At 40.1% G+C, this 12401-nt stretch overlaps 1 protein-coding gene across 2 annotated transcripts in view; it reads left to right on the plus strand.

Annotated features, from left to right (window-relative positions):
• Positions 1–880: 880 nt before the first annotated feature.
• The window catches only part of LOC148655551 (sickle tail protein homolog), a 292353-nt gene continuing 280832 nt past the window's right edge, over positions 881–12401 (plus strand). The window contains exon 1 of one of the 2 annotated variants that reach the window (XM_088642156.1): positions 881–1115. In XM_088642156.1, coding sequence (XP_088498282.1) covers positions 1043–1115 — 73 coding nt within the window. In that variant the 5' untranslated portion in view covers positions 881–1042. The remainder of the gene's footprint in view (positions 1116–12401) is intronic. The other variant, XM_088642153.1, reaches the window with a different exon arrangement.

The raw sequence follows: 12401 nt of genomic DNA on the forward strand, positions 1-12401 counted from the left end.
ATAGAGTATGCAGTGAATACTGTATGCTGTTAATAACACTTTAAGGTGATGTGTTTAACATTAACCACTTCTGATAAGTATATTTATGTTACAATAATAAGAGGGCTTTAAAAAGTTAAGTTGCTTAAGTGGATACAGTCAAATGACTATTAATATTACTGTTGCCACACCCAGTGAGAAAAAGATAATTGAAAACTAAGGAGCTGAAATCCATCCCAGCAAGAGTTCTGTTCTTTTCACTGAGATTCTGCTTAGTGCACAGAACGGATCTGCAGTTTGGCTACAAGTTTATAAAAATTTAAGAGAGAAACATCCGACACCCAGTCGTCAGCTCTCACACATTTTACTTCCAGTAATTGTTGGATCACTTTTTTAATGTCTTGAAATACATAAATAACATTCTAAAATAAGGCTACAGAGTGCGTTATGCCCCTTTATTTGTTGACCCACAGCGCACTAAAAGACTGAGACTAATTCAGTAATTCAATAGTCTGGGTGTACAGGACGGAAATGACATTTGACAAGCTTTCTCCGTTTAACGTGTGCCTGTTTATAGACGGCGGTTACGGATAGGAATAAACTGATACCAAATGTAGTTTCTTTTACCCACAATCATATTTCAGTGCCTTTTCTGTAGTGACGTAATGCCCGCAGTCATGTGAAGATTGAAGTTTTTTTTTTTCCCACTACACTCAAACATCCCTGTTCCGATAATGCCACCCTCTTCCCCAAGTACTGAAATGCCTTCATTCCCGTTCGCTCCGCGTATTGCCATACCATCAGGTGAAAAACGCTGTTTCCGGAGGACAGGGACTGTGCGTCTACTGCAGTCTTGGCATGAAATGAAACTGCAACTCTGACAGAAAAATTGAAGGCAGAGAAAGAGAGAGAGAGAAAGGAGATTCTACAAGCAGATGTCTAGTCGCGCAGAAGAAGGCGTTTCCTAAACGAGACTGATTCATTGCTTTAGTTTCGGACACTTTCAAAGCACAACCTAACATATAAGATCCCGGCGCAAGCTTGTCCGTGAAAGGTGTGGGAAATGTCTGGGAACCGGGTGCAATTTGCAGACCTTCCTCCTCAAAACGAGCGGAAAGGGAGCCCGAAATTAACTAGTAAGAACTTTTAATTTCTGCTGGCTTTGGGGTCCAATAAGTTGAGATAACCGCGGTTTGATATTGACCTTGTATGTACTGCGCTGTGTGAGAGATGACGGTACACTGGTGCTTGCGTTACGAAAGCTGCTTTTTGAATGATGTGGTCACAAAGTCTTCATCTTTCATGAATGTTGACAGTAATTCATTGACTGATAACAGTCGAAGGTGATGTTGTTGAGTTTAACCCTTCCTTTTCCAATACACCATGTCTTTGTAGTTATGATCTCGCTTTGATGGATTTGTGACAACATATTTTGACGTTTTTGGCATGTGGCAGGTAAGAAGTAAGAAGTCTTACTGCAGTGCAATAATCATATTCCACAGAAGGTGGGATTTCAATCGATCGTGTTCATTTGCAGTCCCTGTGTATATACAGTACCTGTTGCATTTTCATACACATTTTCCTATTGTCCATGCTGTTATCTCATGACTCGGAACATTTATTATTTCCATCGATTTGAAAATCAAATAGGTTACTTTAAAGGGGATATCCCGGGAGCAACGGTGAAGACAGGTTTGCAGTGGAAACGATTACAGTAATAGATTAAAAATTTTGAAAAACACCGCTTTGCGGTACAAATCTCGCAAACTTTCTTGCTAGAACTAGTGTTTCATGTGACAAACTATATGGAGAATGGAACCTATCCTAAGAAAAAAATACCCGAAGTTTACAACTTTACATCAAGCACGAAGCTAATAAACAGTATGACTGTACTTCGTAAGGAAATGTATTTCGTAAGGCGTTTTAAAAAGGGCTATTTAGCTTTAACAGCAGCTGTAATAGTATTTATGAATACGCTAGGTTTTGTGTGTAAATTTATTTTAGTGATGAAAAATGTTGATAGGAGAATCATAGTCCTGGAGTAGCACTAGTAGAGGTATTGGAAGAGTAATTAAACTGCGCTGTGGAGCAGACATTGTTACAGTCTTCCAGTGTTTTGTAGCATCCTCTCCCTTGCCTGATTTCACAAAGGCAGCGTTCATTAACGTTTATTTTACTCCTGCCCTGTAAAAAATAAACAGAATGGTTTGTTTAGAAAACAATTATACAGTTTTGTTTACTTTAAAGAACATACGTATTTGCTTTGTCTTTAATATTAATGATTATATATGTTTGTACACCACATTGTACCACACGTATTTGGCCAGTAAGGATTTTTTTATATCTTTATTTTATAACGCATCTGTCACGATATATCACCTCAGCGCGCTTGGCAGTAAAACAGTAGAGACTAGTATGCTGTACATATGTTAATACAGTAACATTCTGTGATAGTCGCTTTATTATTTCAGCAAAGACTGAGATACTATTACAGTAGAAAGGTGATGTGGCCAGAAGCCCTATCACCCTGCAACTCCCAGCTAGCAGCCAAGTGGAGCTCACAGGTGTGAGCCTGGTCAGTACCTGGATGGGAGGCTCCTGGGAAAGCTGAGGCTGCTGTTGGAAGAGGTGTTAGTGGGGCCAGTAGGGGGCGCTCACCCTGCAGTCTGTGTGGGTCCTAATGCCCCAGTATAGTGACGGGGACACTATGCTGTCATCAGATGAGATGTAAAACCGAGGTCCTGACTCTCTGTGGCCATTAAAAATCCCAGAGTGTTTTTCGAATAGTGTAGGGGTATTAACCCTGGACAAATTCCCCCCTGGCCTTTACCAATCATGGCCTCCTAATAACCCTAATCTATGAACTGGCTTCATCACTCTGTTCTCCTCCCCACTGAGAGCTGGTGTGTTGGTAATGTACTGGCGCATCATCCAGGTGGGGCTGCACACTGGTGGTGTTGGAGGGGAGTCCCCATGACCTGTAAAGCACTTGGAGTGGAGTGTCCAGGAATGTGCTATATAAATGTAAGAAACTATTCTTCTTATTCTAAGGTGCCTGTGTTTTTTTCTGAGAAGAGAAACAGCGTTGCTATGGTTTGCAGCTGCAGGGTCGGGGTGACACTCAGACAACTGAAGTGCAGCTCCATTAGAAGTCAGGTTTACAGCACAGGACTGACCATATAGGGTCCATTGACATGTCCGGCGATTGGCGTGAAGACCCCAGCTCCTCCTGGCACTTTGTGCCCAGCTGCATGCCCTCTCTAGTAGTAGTGTGCCTGTCACGATTGTAATCCCTCCTCTTAAGGGCGCTCCGGCTCGATCTTATTTTGCTAATTACATGCACCTGCCCCCAATCCTGCCCCTCATATTTAAGATGGGCGCTCTCGCTACTTCTGGCTCTGCATTGGAAAACGGACGCCCGGATGCCCGCCTACCACCAAGTTGCCCTATGCCACCGGCTTGAGGGCATAGGCCTCCTATTGGCATCCTGACCCAGCTGAGCCTGGGGCTTGGAGCGCCTGGCCTCGTCGTCCTGTTTATATTCCCAGTCCGTGTACTGGATCCCATTGTGGTTTTTAACTCTGTTTTGTCACGTCTTGGCTGGATCACCCCGTTTGGACTTTTGGACTTCGCCAAGGATTTCCCCCCTGGACTCCTCTGGACTAGTTCGCCCTGGTTACACCCAACCCGAGCACCAGCTCACTGTCGTCAACCCCTCCTGATCCTCATCCTCTCCTCCCCATCCTTTTCCACTTACTTCCGGATTATACCGTCTGCATAGGGTCCAGAACTACGTGTCGTTACAGTGCCCCATTGCCCCTCATGGGCACAGACTTTCGGTGCCACAGTATCAGAGACATACAGTATGAAGTATCAAACCCAAAGCAGATACTTTTTTGTCTGTGGCCTTGCCACATCCAAATGGCGGTGTTATATTCATACGTTTCATAATAATATGTGTGAAAAAATATAAATCCTGAAGAAGTTTTATACTGAAATCAGGCCTACCTAAAATAGAGATAACAAGTATATCAGAGAGTCACCTACCTTGAGCGCATTCAAATGCAGACTCAGAACCTCCTTCTTCAGAAAGGCTTTTATTTAATTGGTATCTGTGTCTGCTTCTAGTGCATTTCTAATCCCTTGTGGTTCCTTGTGCTGATTTTGTTAGTTTTCTCCTATCATTACTTTTTTGTTTAACTGTTTGATATACATTTCCTGTAAAGAGCTTTGAGAAGATACTTTTAAAGGCACTATATAAAATAGTTTATTATTATAAAGACACAAATATCTAATGGAAATAAGAAATTGAATTAACAGTTTTTATCTGTTTGATTGTTTTACCAATAATACATGACCTTTAGTCTAGGTTAAGATAATTCAGTTTTCTCTCTCTATAAATCATTTTTAACCAATCTGAAATAATATCCTCTGCAGTCCTTTTCTTAATAAATGATGCTTTTATTGATCTTTTTTCCCAGATGAATTTCATTTAAAACTGACACTGTCTAGAAAAAAAAGCTTTATTTCTAATTTGGTGACCCAATTGGACTGTAAGTGTTCAAAATGAAAACAGGAATTTTCAAGTGCAAAAAATGTTCATTCAGATCTACTAGGTAGTCATGCAGCTGCAAATGTTATTGTGTGGAATGCTCTTTTGAAAGCTGGTTTGATCTTTTAGAGAACATGAGAAGCTGATAAACTGTAATCAACTGTAATCCTCAAGCACCAGTGCTTCAGACAAGGGTTCGACTGGCCCCTGACGGCCTAGCTCAGGGGTGTCCAGTCCTGATCCTGTAGGGATTTTTGAGGTCGCTTTAAAGGAACAGCACCCGAAGAGCTGAGAGAAGATGTGGAAAGCGCTCCAGTTAAGCCAGAAACTAGCATGTTTTGCTTGTTAAGAGCTGAGTTGGGATGAAAACCCATAGACTCACTGGCCCAGCAGTACCTGGGTCAGACACCCCTGGCCTAGATCCTACCCATTCAGCCACTCTAGCTGAGTGTCCTCCCTGCCTCCAGGCCTATCCGTCATGCCCTCTACATCTAGGGGGCGCTCCTGCTCTGTCCTGTTCCTAGTTTCCTTGTGCTTTATATTTCCGGGTCTCCCTATCCTCCTGGCTCAGCATTGGGATTCAGTTGTCGAGAGGCTCGCCTCACCAGGTCGCCCCACGTCCGCTGCCTGAGGGCTCCTGTCTTGTTCCGACTCCACCCGATACCTTGATTCCCGACCGAACCCCCATGTTTGCTCCGTTCCTGCCACTACGCATAGGGTCCCCCTGTCTCGCCGGTCTCTCTCCACGGCTAGCCCCCGGCTTCCTTGACACCATCATGGTATTAGTGGCTTCAACAGAGATGTGACCATGGTCTCTTATAACCTCAATGCATTTTCCCGTGCTATTGATCTGATCCTAGAATCTCCCAAAGATTCCAAAACCAAAATCCTGCGGGATGGTAGAGTGCATATGAAATTGTGAAAATAACCAGGGTTATTTAAAAACTCTCTGTAAGATGCCTGTACATTCCAACTCCTCTACAATTCTTAATTTAATCACAGTAGGCCAAGACCTAAGTGTTGTGAAATACTTCTGCATTCAACTTTGAAGTTTCCTTAGTTTGTTGAGTCTTGATGGTAAGAATAGAAAGAGCATTCAATTTAAACCTGACTATTTTGACTATAGTAGCTACAGTGAGCACTGATTATTCAGACAAGAACCCAACCAGTAATCACAATAACTGTAAATAGGTTTGATAGGATCAAAGTATTTAAAATAATCAAATCCATTTAATCTTTGCCTTATCATGGTGTTTCTTTAATTTCAGGGTGATTTGTCTTTGTCTCCAGGCTCGTGTTAATGTTAATCTTAGCCAGTCAAAACAGATATTCAGCAAGTAAAAGGGAACAACTAATCAATTTGTCATATGACAGCGCATGAAAAGAGATGTTGAAGACAGAAGTTTTTATGTCTGAGAGTGGAATACTCTTGAATATGTGAATACTGAACTATCATGTTAATATATTTGGTGACATTTCATCTGTTATTTCCTGTAGTGGCGGTAAAGTCCTGATATGTTTCTCCGTTTCTTAAATTGCTGCTGAAATGCAAAGAGCTTACTAAGCAAAAACAGGCACAGTGATCACAGTCTTGATAATAATTTAATATTTAGCAGAAATGACATTTTGTTAAAATGTGATTTAAACAAAATGCCTATTATAAAACACCGCCATGTCTGTTAAAGTTTGTTTTCTTTGCTTGTATCAGCACAATCTGGTATCTGGTATTTCTTCCTGGTAACAGCTACACACATATTTCAGTTTTAATCATCTAGCCTGGAGTTGTGGAGGTTTCAGACAGCATGGGTGGTGACTGTACTGTACGTTCCTGTCAAGGTTTTAACAAGTACAACCGTGATTAATTCCACATGTGTATCAGAAGCAACGTTTTGGGACTGTGTTTAAAATTCTTTACACATTTCTTCTAGGTGCCTGTCTACCTCTCCCAAACAGTGGCCATTCTTTCTTCTTCACTGTTAAATGTTTAATGAGGTCTTGCTTCAGTCTTTTCAACCGCTCATTTTCAGACATGATTCTGTTGAGCATCAAGAGAAACTTATGACTCTATTTCTACATGCGTGTTTTAAAAGAATACAGTATGGGGATTACGGATATGGCTTAAATGTTATCTGTGTCAACTTGATTACATGTCATCATTCATCACTGGCTGTGATGCACTTGACTGACTGCTGCACTAATTCACCTCATTAGTGAGCGAGTTGATCGGCCACAGAGGTCAGGAGGTGATTTAACCTGCCGGATATCAAGCCTTGTAAAACTACAAGAAGGAAAGACACAGAAAGGAATCATTATGTTGTCTGGGGTGCTGACAGCCAACAATTTATAACCTGACAAGACATTCCAGCCAAGCACAATCTGTCAATAATAGGTCACAACCTGGAAATCACAAGTCACAACACCTCACTAAAATCTATGGGAAAGCGCATGTACTTAGGACAGGTGTGTTTAGTCAATACAGACCTCTACTTGTGTAGCAGCACCTTTCTTGTTAGATGAGAATCTGACAGTGATGTTGTGGATATCGGAGCTGTGCTACAGTTGTCAGACTTGTGCTCCATCGAACATCTGTGGGAATGAGCTGGGATAATGTGTGTCATCTAGGGCTCAGCGACCAATGAACAGGCACATGCTTGCCCAGGCTCTGCAAGAGGAAAGGGCCGAGTCCCAAAAGACAGCATCTGCAAGCTGTGTAAAGCATGTGGTGTAGATGTACAGCTTTTACCGACTCCAGTGGTGGTCACACACGCTACTGGCATAACCTCAGATCAACCCTGTTAGTGACAAATGCTTGTCAGTGTAATGAATTTACCTAAGCCATGTCTGTTCGATAAATAAGTTAGTGCACCTGCTACAAAAAAAAATGTTGTAATTTTCCTGATAATACCCCTGTACAGTCCTTGCAGTTGTAAGTGATAGTTTATTCTTTTGCTCAGTATTTTATTTAAATAAATGATTTCATCCTCCAAGCATCTGTGATCTGTGTACTTTTTAATGTGAAGATTAATGTAATTAAGGTAAATTACCTATGATTCGCTGATTATGTAATTCACCTTGAACCACACCCCAAAGAGCTACCATGTTCCATCCAAACGTTGCGGAGAGGTTAATATCGAAGGAGATCTGAAACTGAATTGACAGAAAACCAAAGTGATGGTTAACAAATATGCATTTTGAAGGAAATTATCATAAATTGTGGCAAGCTTGGAATGGCCTGAAATTGTGTGCATTACTATCATGAGCAGAATACCAGATGCCCTTAATAAGAAGAAAAGGAAAAATGGGTTGGAGTGCTTTGGAAGATTAAGTCTAATTCTTTAGGGGTAAAATGGATTTATGATTTAAAAGGAAAGTGTTTGAGCTGCTAGTATTAACATCTGGATGGGAAATCTGGACCCTGAATACAAAGTGATCTAGAAATTACAGGTGACTTGAAGAAGCTTATCAGGATGTATGTTCTGAATAACAAGAGACAGTAGGTGAAATGAAGGGGTCATTTCACATCAAGACACAACTCATTGCAGGAGCAATGAAACACTGAACTGGGTGCAAAGAGAGCAAATATGATATCCTATACAATTCGAAGTTCACTACCTGCTCACCCCTGGACCTGTGAGCCAGTGATCACTGGTTGGTATTCCAGTAATTTGAGTGAGATTCCCTTACTTTTACTGTATACTGTGAATGGTACAGCAACTTTTTATCCTGTTAAAAATCAAGTTTCCAATTTTTTGTAACATAAACAAAAAAGCAGTAATACTAAAAATGCATCTACTATTTATAACAATGGTAATGAAAGAAGCCTGTCATATGTATTATTGAGTTCAATAGTACATGGCAAGCTTCTTTAAAACAATGCCTTTAAAAGAAAACCACAAAACACTGATGGTTGTTAACTGATGAACAAATAGACCTGCGTTCAAAGTGTGTACTGAATATTTCTGTATATTTTGTATTTGGTGGAGAATGGACAAAAAGAATTGCAGATTTCTTATATCATTACAGATGCCTTTAAGTGAAAATGGGATAACAGACTAGTGTAATTAAGACCATGATTTTTACTGCTAAATCTTTTTTTCTTTCCATTACAAAGGTGGTTTTCTAATTTGGACCCACAATTTAATCTCCTGGCTCTTACTATCATTAATGTAACACTGTAGAATCATCACACAAACTCCCAGGCTTGTTGTTAACTAGCAGGAAAGTTGTATTCAGTGGGTGTTGGAGAGCCCAGCTCTGGGAACTGGCAAGTGATAATTTTAGGGTATACAGAATAGAAAAATTACAGGACTTGGACTCCATTGTTTGATGTTATTTGTCTTGCAGTGGTTTGAAAGTGGGGGTAATTATAGAGGTTAATGCAATATTCCATCATGGTAACGTATGCTGTCGTTTATGAAAATGGTACATATACAGTATGTGGCTTTTAGCGGATTATGTTTAAGGTAGTGTTTCATTTTTTAAGAGCATCATTGATCTCACAGATATGGCTCTGCACTGAAGCTCCGTCTGTGACAGTTCTGTGGTCTCTTGACTGCTGTTTACATCTTTCAATTCATTTTAAAAAAGCAGATGAGAAGTGGTTCTGAGCCTTTTCATTACCATGCAGAAAAATACGTTATTTTGTTCAATGATGCAGAGCAGATGTTTTCTGCAGTTTAATTTGTACTGACCAGGATGCAAGCTGCTGCCTATGTCCTTTTTATAGAAAAATATAATACTTTAAGCTTTTCCTTAACCTGCATTGGGGGCGGGGGAAGGGGGTTGAGGTACAAGCCACCTAAAAAAAACAACATTTCCTTGCAGAACCTTTGCCAGCGGGTTGTGCACAAACACGATCAAAATGATAATAAATCTGTTGAGATTTGAAACTTGGTTCCAGTCATCGTGAGCTGCACATTGAGTCCCGATAAATACGGAAGAAAAGGGGTTTCTCACTTATTCCTTCCATGTGTGGGCCTTGTAAGCAATTAAGACGTGACGTTTTCTGGATCACAGTGTCGAGATTCATTCCCACTTATTACTGAGGACTTGTAATCAAGCACTAGTTAAATGTAATATATCTGAGAGGTCTCATAGTCTTGACTGTGTATGCACACTTCCTCCTAACCCTCGTTTTGGCATAATCGTCCCCAAGCTCGGTTCCAGCTGCGCGCACTTCCTGTTTCTTTCTTCGCTGAGCTTCGATACCGTCGCCCGCAGCCCATGCGTTTTCGCCCAGAAATTATTTTGCCCCCGTCAAAATGAGCAAACGGGGAAAAGCAGGGGAAAGGAGTGCACTTCGCCATCCTCGCTGTCGTGCGTAGTCACCTACTGTACCGTAGTGTCGTCACGGCTTCCTGAAGGTTACTGCTCTCTGTAATCACAGTACAGTGCGCACTTCATGTGCATTTTAATAGTACCTTTGTAATACAAAAATCTTTATACTAGTGTATTCAATTTCTGTCATGGTCTTTTGCTCATTGGGATATTAATGTTAATTAGCATGGTGTATTAGTTATATACCTGTGGGATATTTATTGTAAGGAATTGTTTGTGTTAGTTCAGGAACTTATGTCGTGCAAATGGTGAGGAGGGGCATGTACATATTTTGTTATCCCTTAGCTAAGAGCCTTCAGATGTATCCACACACTAACCACTGAAATAAGACACTTCTGACAAAACTAATAGACTGTCCATGTCTTCCCTTCCTGAGTGCACACTCGATATTTGTTGTGTTACCTTGCTGGTGTGTTAAATGGCACATTTCACAAATATTCCATTTTAGATTAGAATTCATCCTGACTAATGTTTTAATGGGAAGCGTATTGGCTAGTAATCGTTTAAAAGAGCTTTGATATCACAGATGTCACAGTGTAGCATACTGTAAAAACTTGTGCCGTACATTTGAATTTATGTGTAATAGTTGATGAAATAAAGTCATGTTATACAGTAGAAGGCTTTGAACCTTTCAATGGGTTTCAAGAAGTGTGGATGTTGGTCATGGTGGATGATTCCAGTTGGTCATGAGCAGTATTTGAGATTTAGAAGTCATATAATGTTTTTATTTGTGGAAAACAATTAGAGCTTCAAATGTAGACCTTACAATAAACTGCATATATTACATTACTATATTTTTAACACTATTAATGCCAGAATTACAGCCGGATAGCAGGATACCCTATCTCCCATATGAGATCATACTGCTGAACTTTTTTGCATTCATTTTTGGAAACATTCAGGGTTTTTGTGGTGGGCTCAGAGAAAAAGAACATTATGATACACTGAAATGAAAAATAAATGGTTGATTGGTGTCTGTAAAAGAGATAGCCAGTCCGTAAACTGAAAAACTTTCCAACCGTATAGCCAAGCACAGTGAGACAATTGCAATGCAAAAATTAAACAGCATTCTTATTTGTTCCTTTCAGTATCCTCTGTTCTTTAACCATCGGGGAGAATGTAAGCATGTGATATTGTGGCTTTAGAAAAGCATGTAATTCTATGAGCATAAATAGTGTTATGCTATTGGAAAGTGAACCACTCTATGTGCAGAAGAGGAATGATTCTTATTCTGTATGTGTGCCAACAAGCCTAACCCAAAAGCTGTGTGAAGTGTTTAACCTTATAATGCAGCTTGATTTGAGTTTCAATTTACTGTAGGTTTCAGGAAAAAGTAAAGACGATTTTTTATTTCCTATAAAACATTTGTTTATTGGAGTTGCCTACTGATTTTTCCAATTGAAAAAATAATGTGAATTGAATACATTATTAATGGTCTGTTGATGTTTACAAGACCCCTAGTAGTGTGGCAAAAAACTATTTTCTTAACAATTTTAGTGTTTCGTTTTTCATTTTTATTTTTATTTTTGATTGTTGCAGGTTTACATGAACATATATTTTAAGTGTACTTGAAATCCATTCTGATTTTACTTTTTAACTTTAACATTTTTTGACTTTCGACATTCTTGTACTAAATCAGAAACGCAACACAGTCTTGTTGGATTTAATCCAACATTTTAAATATTGATATCAAACAAAATTACAGAAAAGCTTAACAAGATCCAGATCAAATAATTATGATGAGTTTTGGCATGAAACATGACATTCTGTCAAAATACAAATATTTCAAGGTTTGTATTGGGTATGACCTCTCTGACCATTAACATACTGCTGATCTGGCTCTGAACAGACTGCTGTGGAACATTTCCTGTACAGCTTGCCTGTTGAAGAAATCAACATCTTTCCCTTGCACTCAGTTCAGGAGAAAAAGCTAGCCATGGTGAGACCCTGATATTGGTCAAATTCTTGAAGTTGTGCTGTTGTGCCACTGTAATCCTTGAACTGAGTGGTCTTGCATTGCCCTACTGGGAAATGTATACTTCTGGATTGGCTTGCAGGTAAAGGACTATCTGTTGTTTCAAGGATTTTGTAGATGTATAGCTGGATAGTAAGGTTGTCGTCATCTTTTAGTGACCCACTGGTCGGTTTTTGAACAAATCCACAGTTGGCATAACAGTCACTTCCAAGAGCAAAACTGTATTTATCTGTGAAAAAAATCACCTCTTCACTCCTTGTAACAGCCTCAGATGTTCTCTGGCCTACAAAAGACAGAGATTCAACTACATGCATGCAGAGCACTGTTATACAGTATGTACAGTGCACTGCTGTCATTCCACTTACTGTGTATAGGGGAAACCAGTTACCCAGAATGGACAGGATGGCTGTAACTGTCTTGTAATCAGCGTCTTGGATCGGTCTTGGATCAGAGCGGTGATCCTCCGCCTTCCTGGACTTGACCTATTCCTCACAGAGCCGGTTTCCCAATGTCTCTGAACTCGTCTGGTGATTAAAGCAGAAGAATACAGTATCTCTT

Source organism: Lepisosteus platostomus, chromosome 8, assembly GCF_059453375.1.
Source record: "Lepisosteus platostomus isolate fLepPlt1 chromosome 8, fLepPlt1.hap1, whole genome shotgun sequence".
NCBI lineage: Eukaryota > Metazoa > Chordata > Actinopteri > Semionotiformes > Lepisosteidae > Lepisosteus > Lepisosteus platostomus.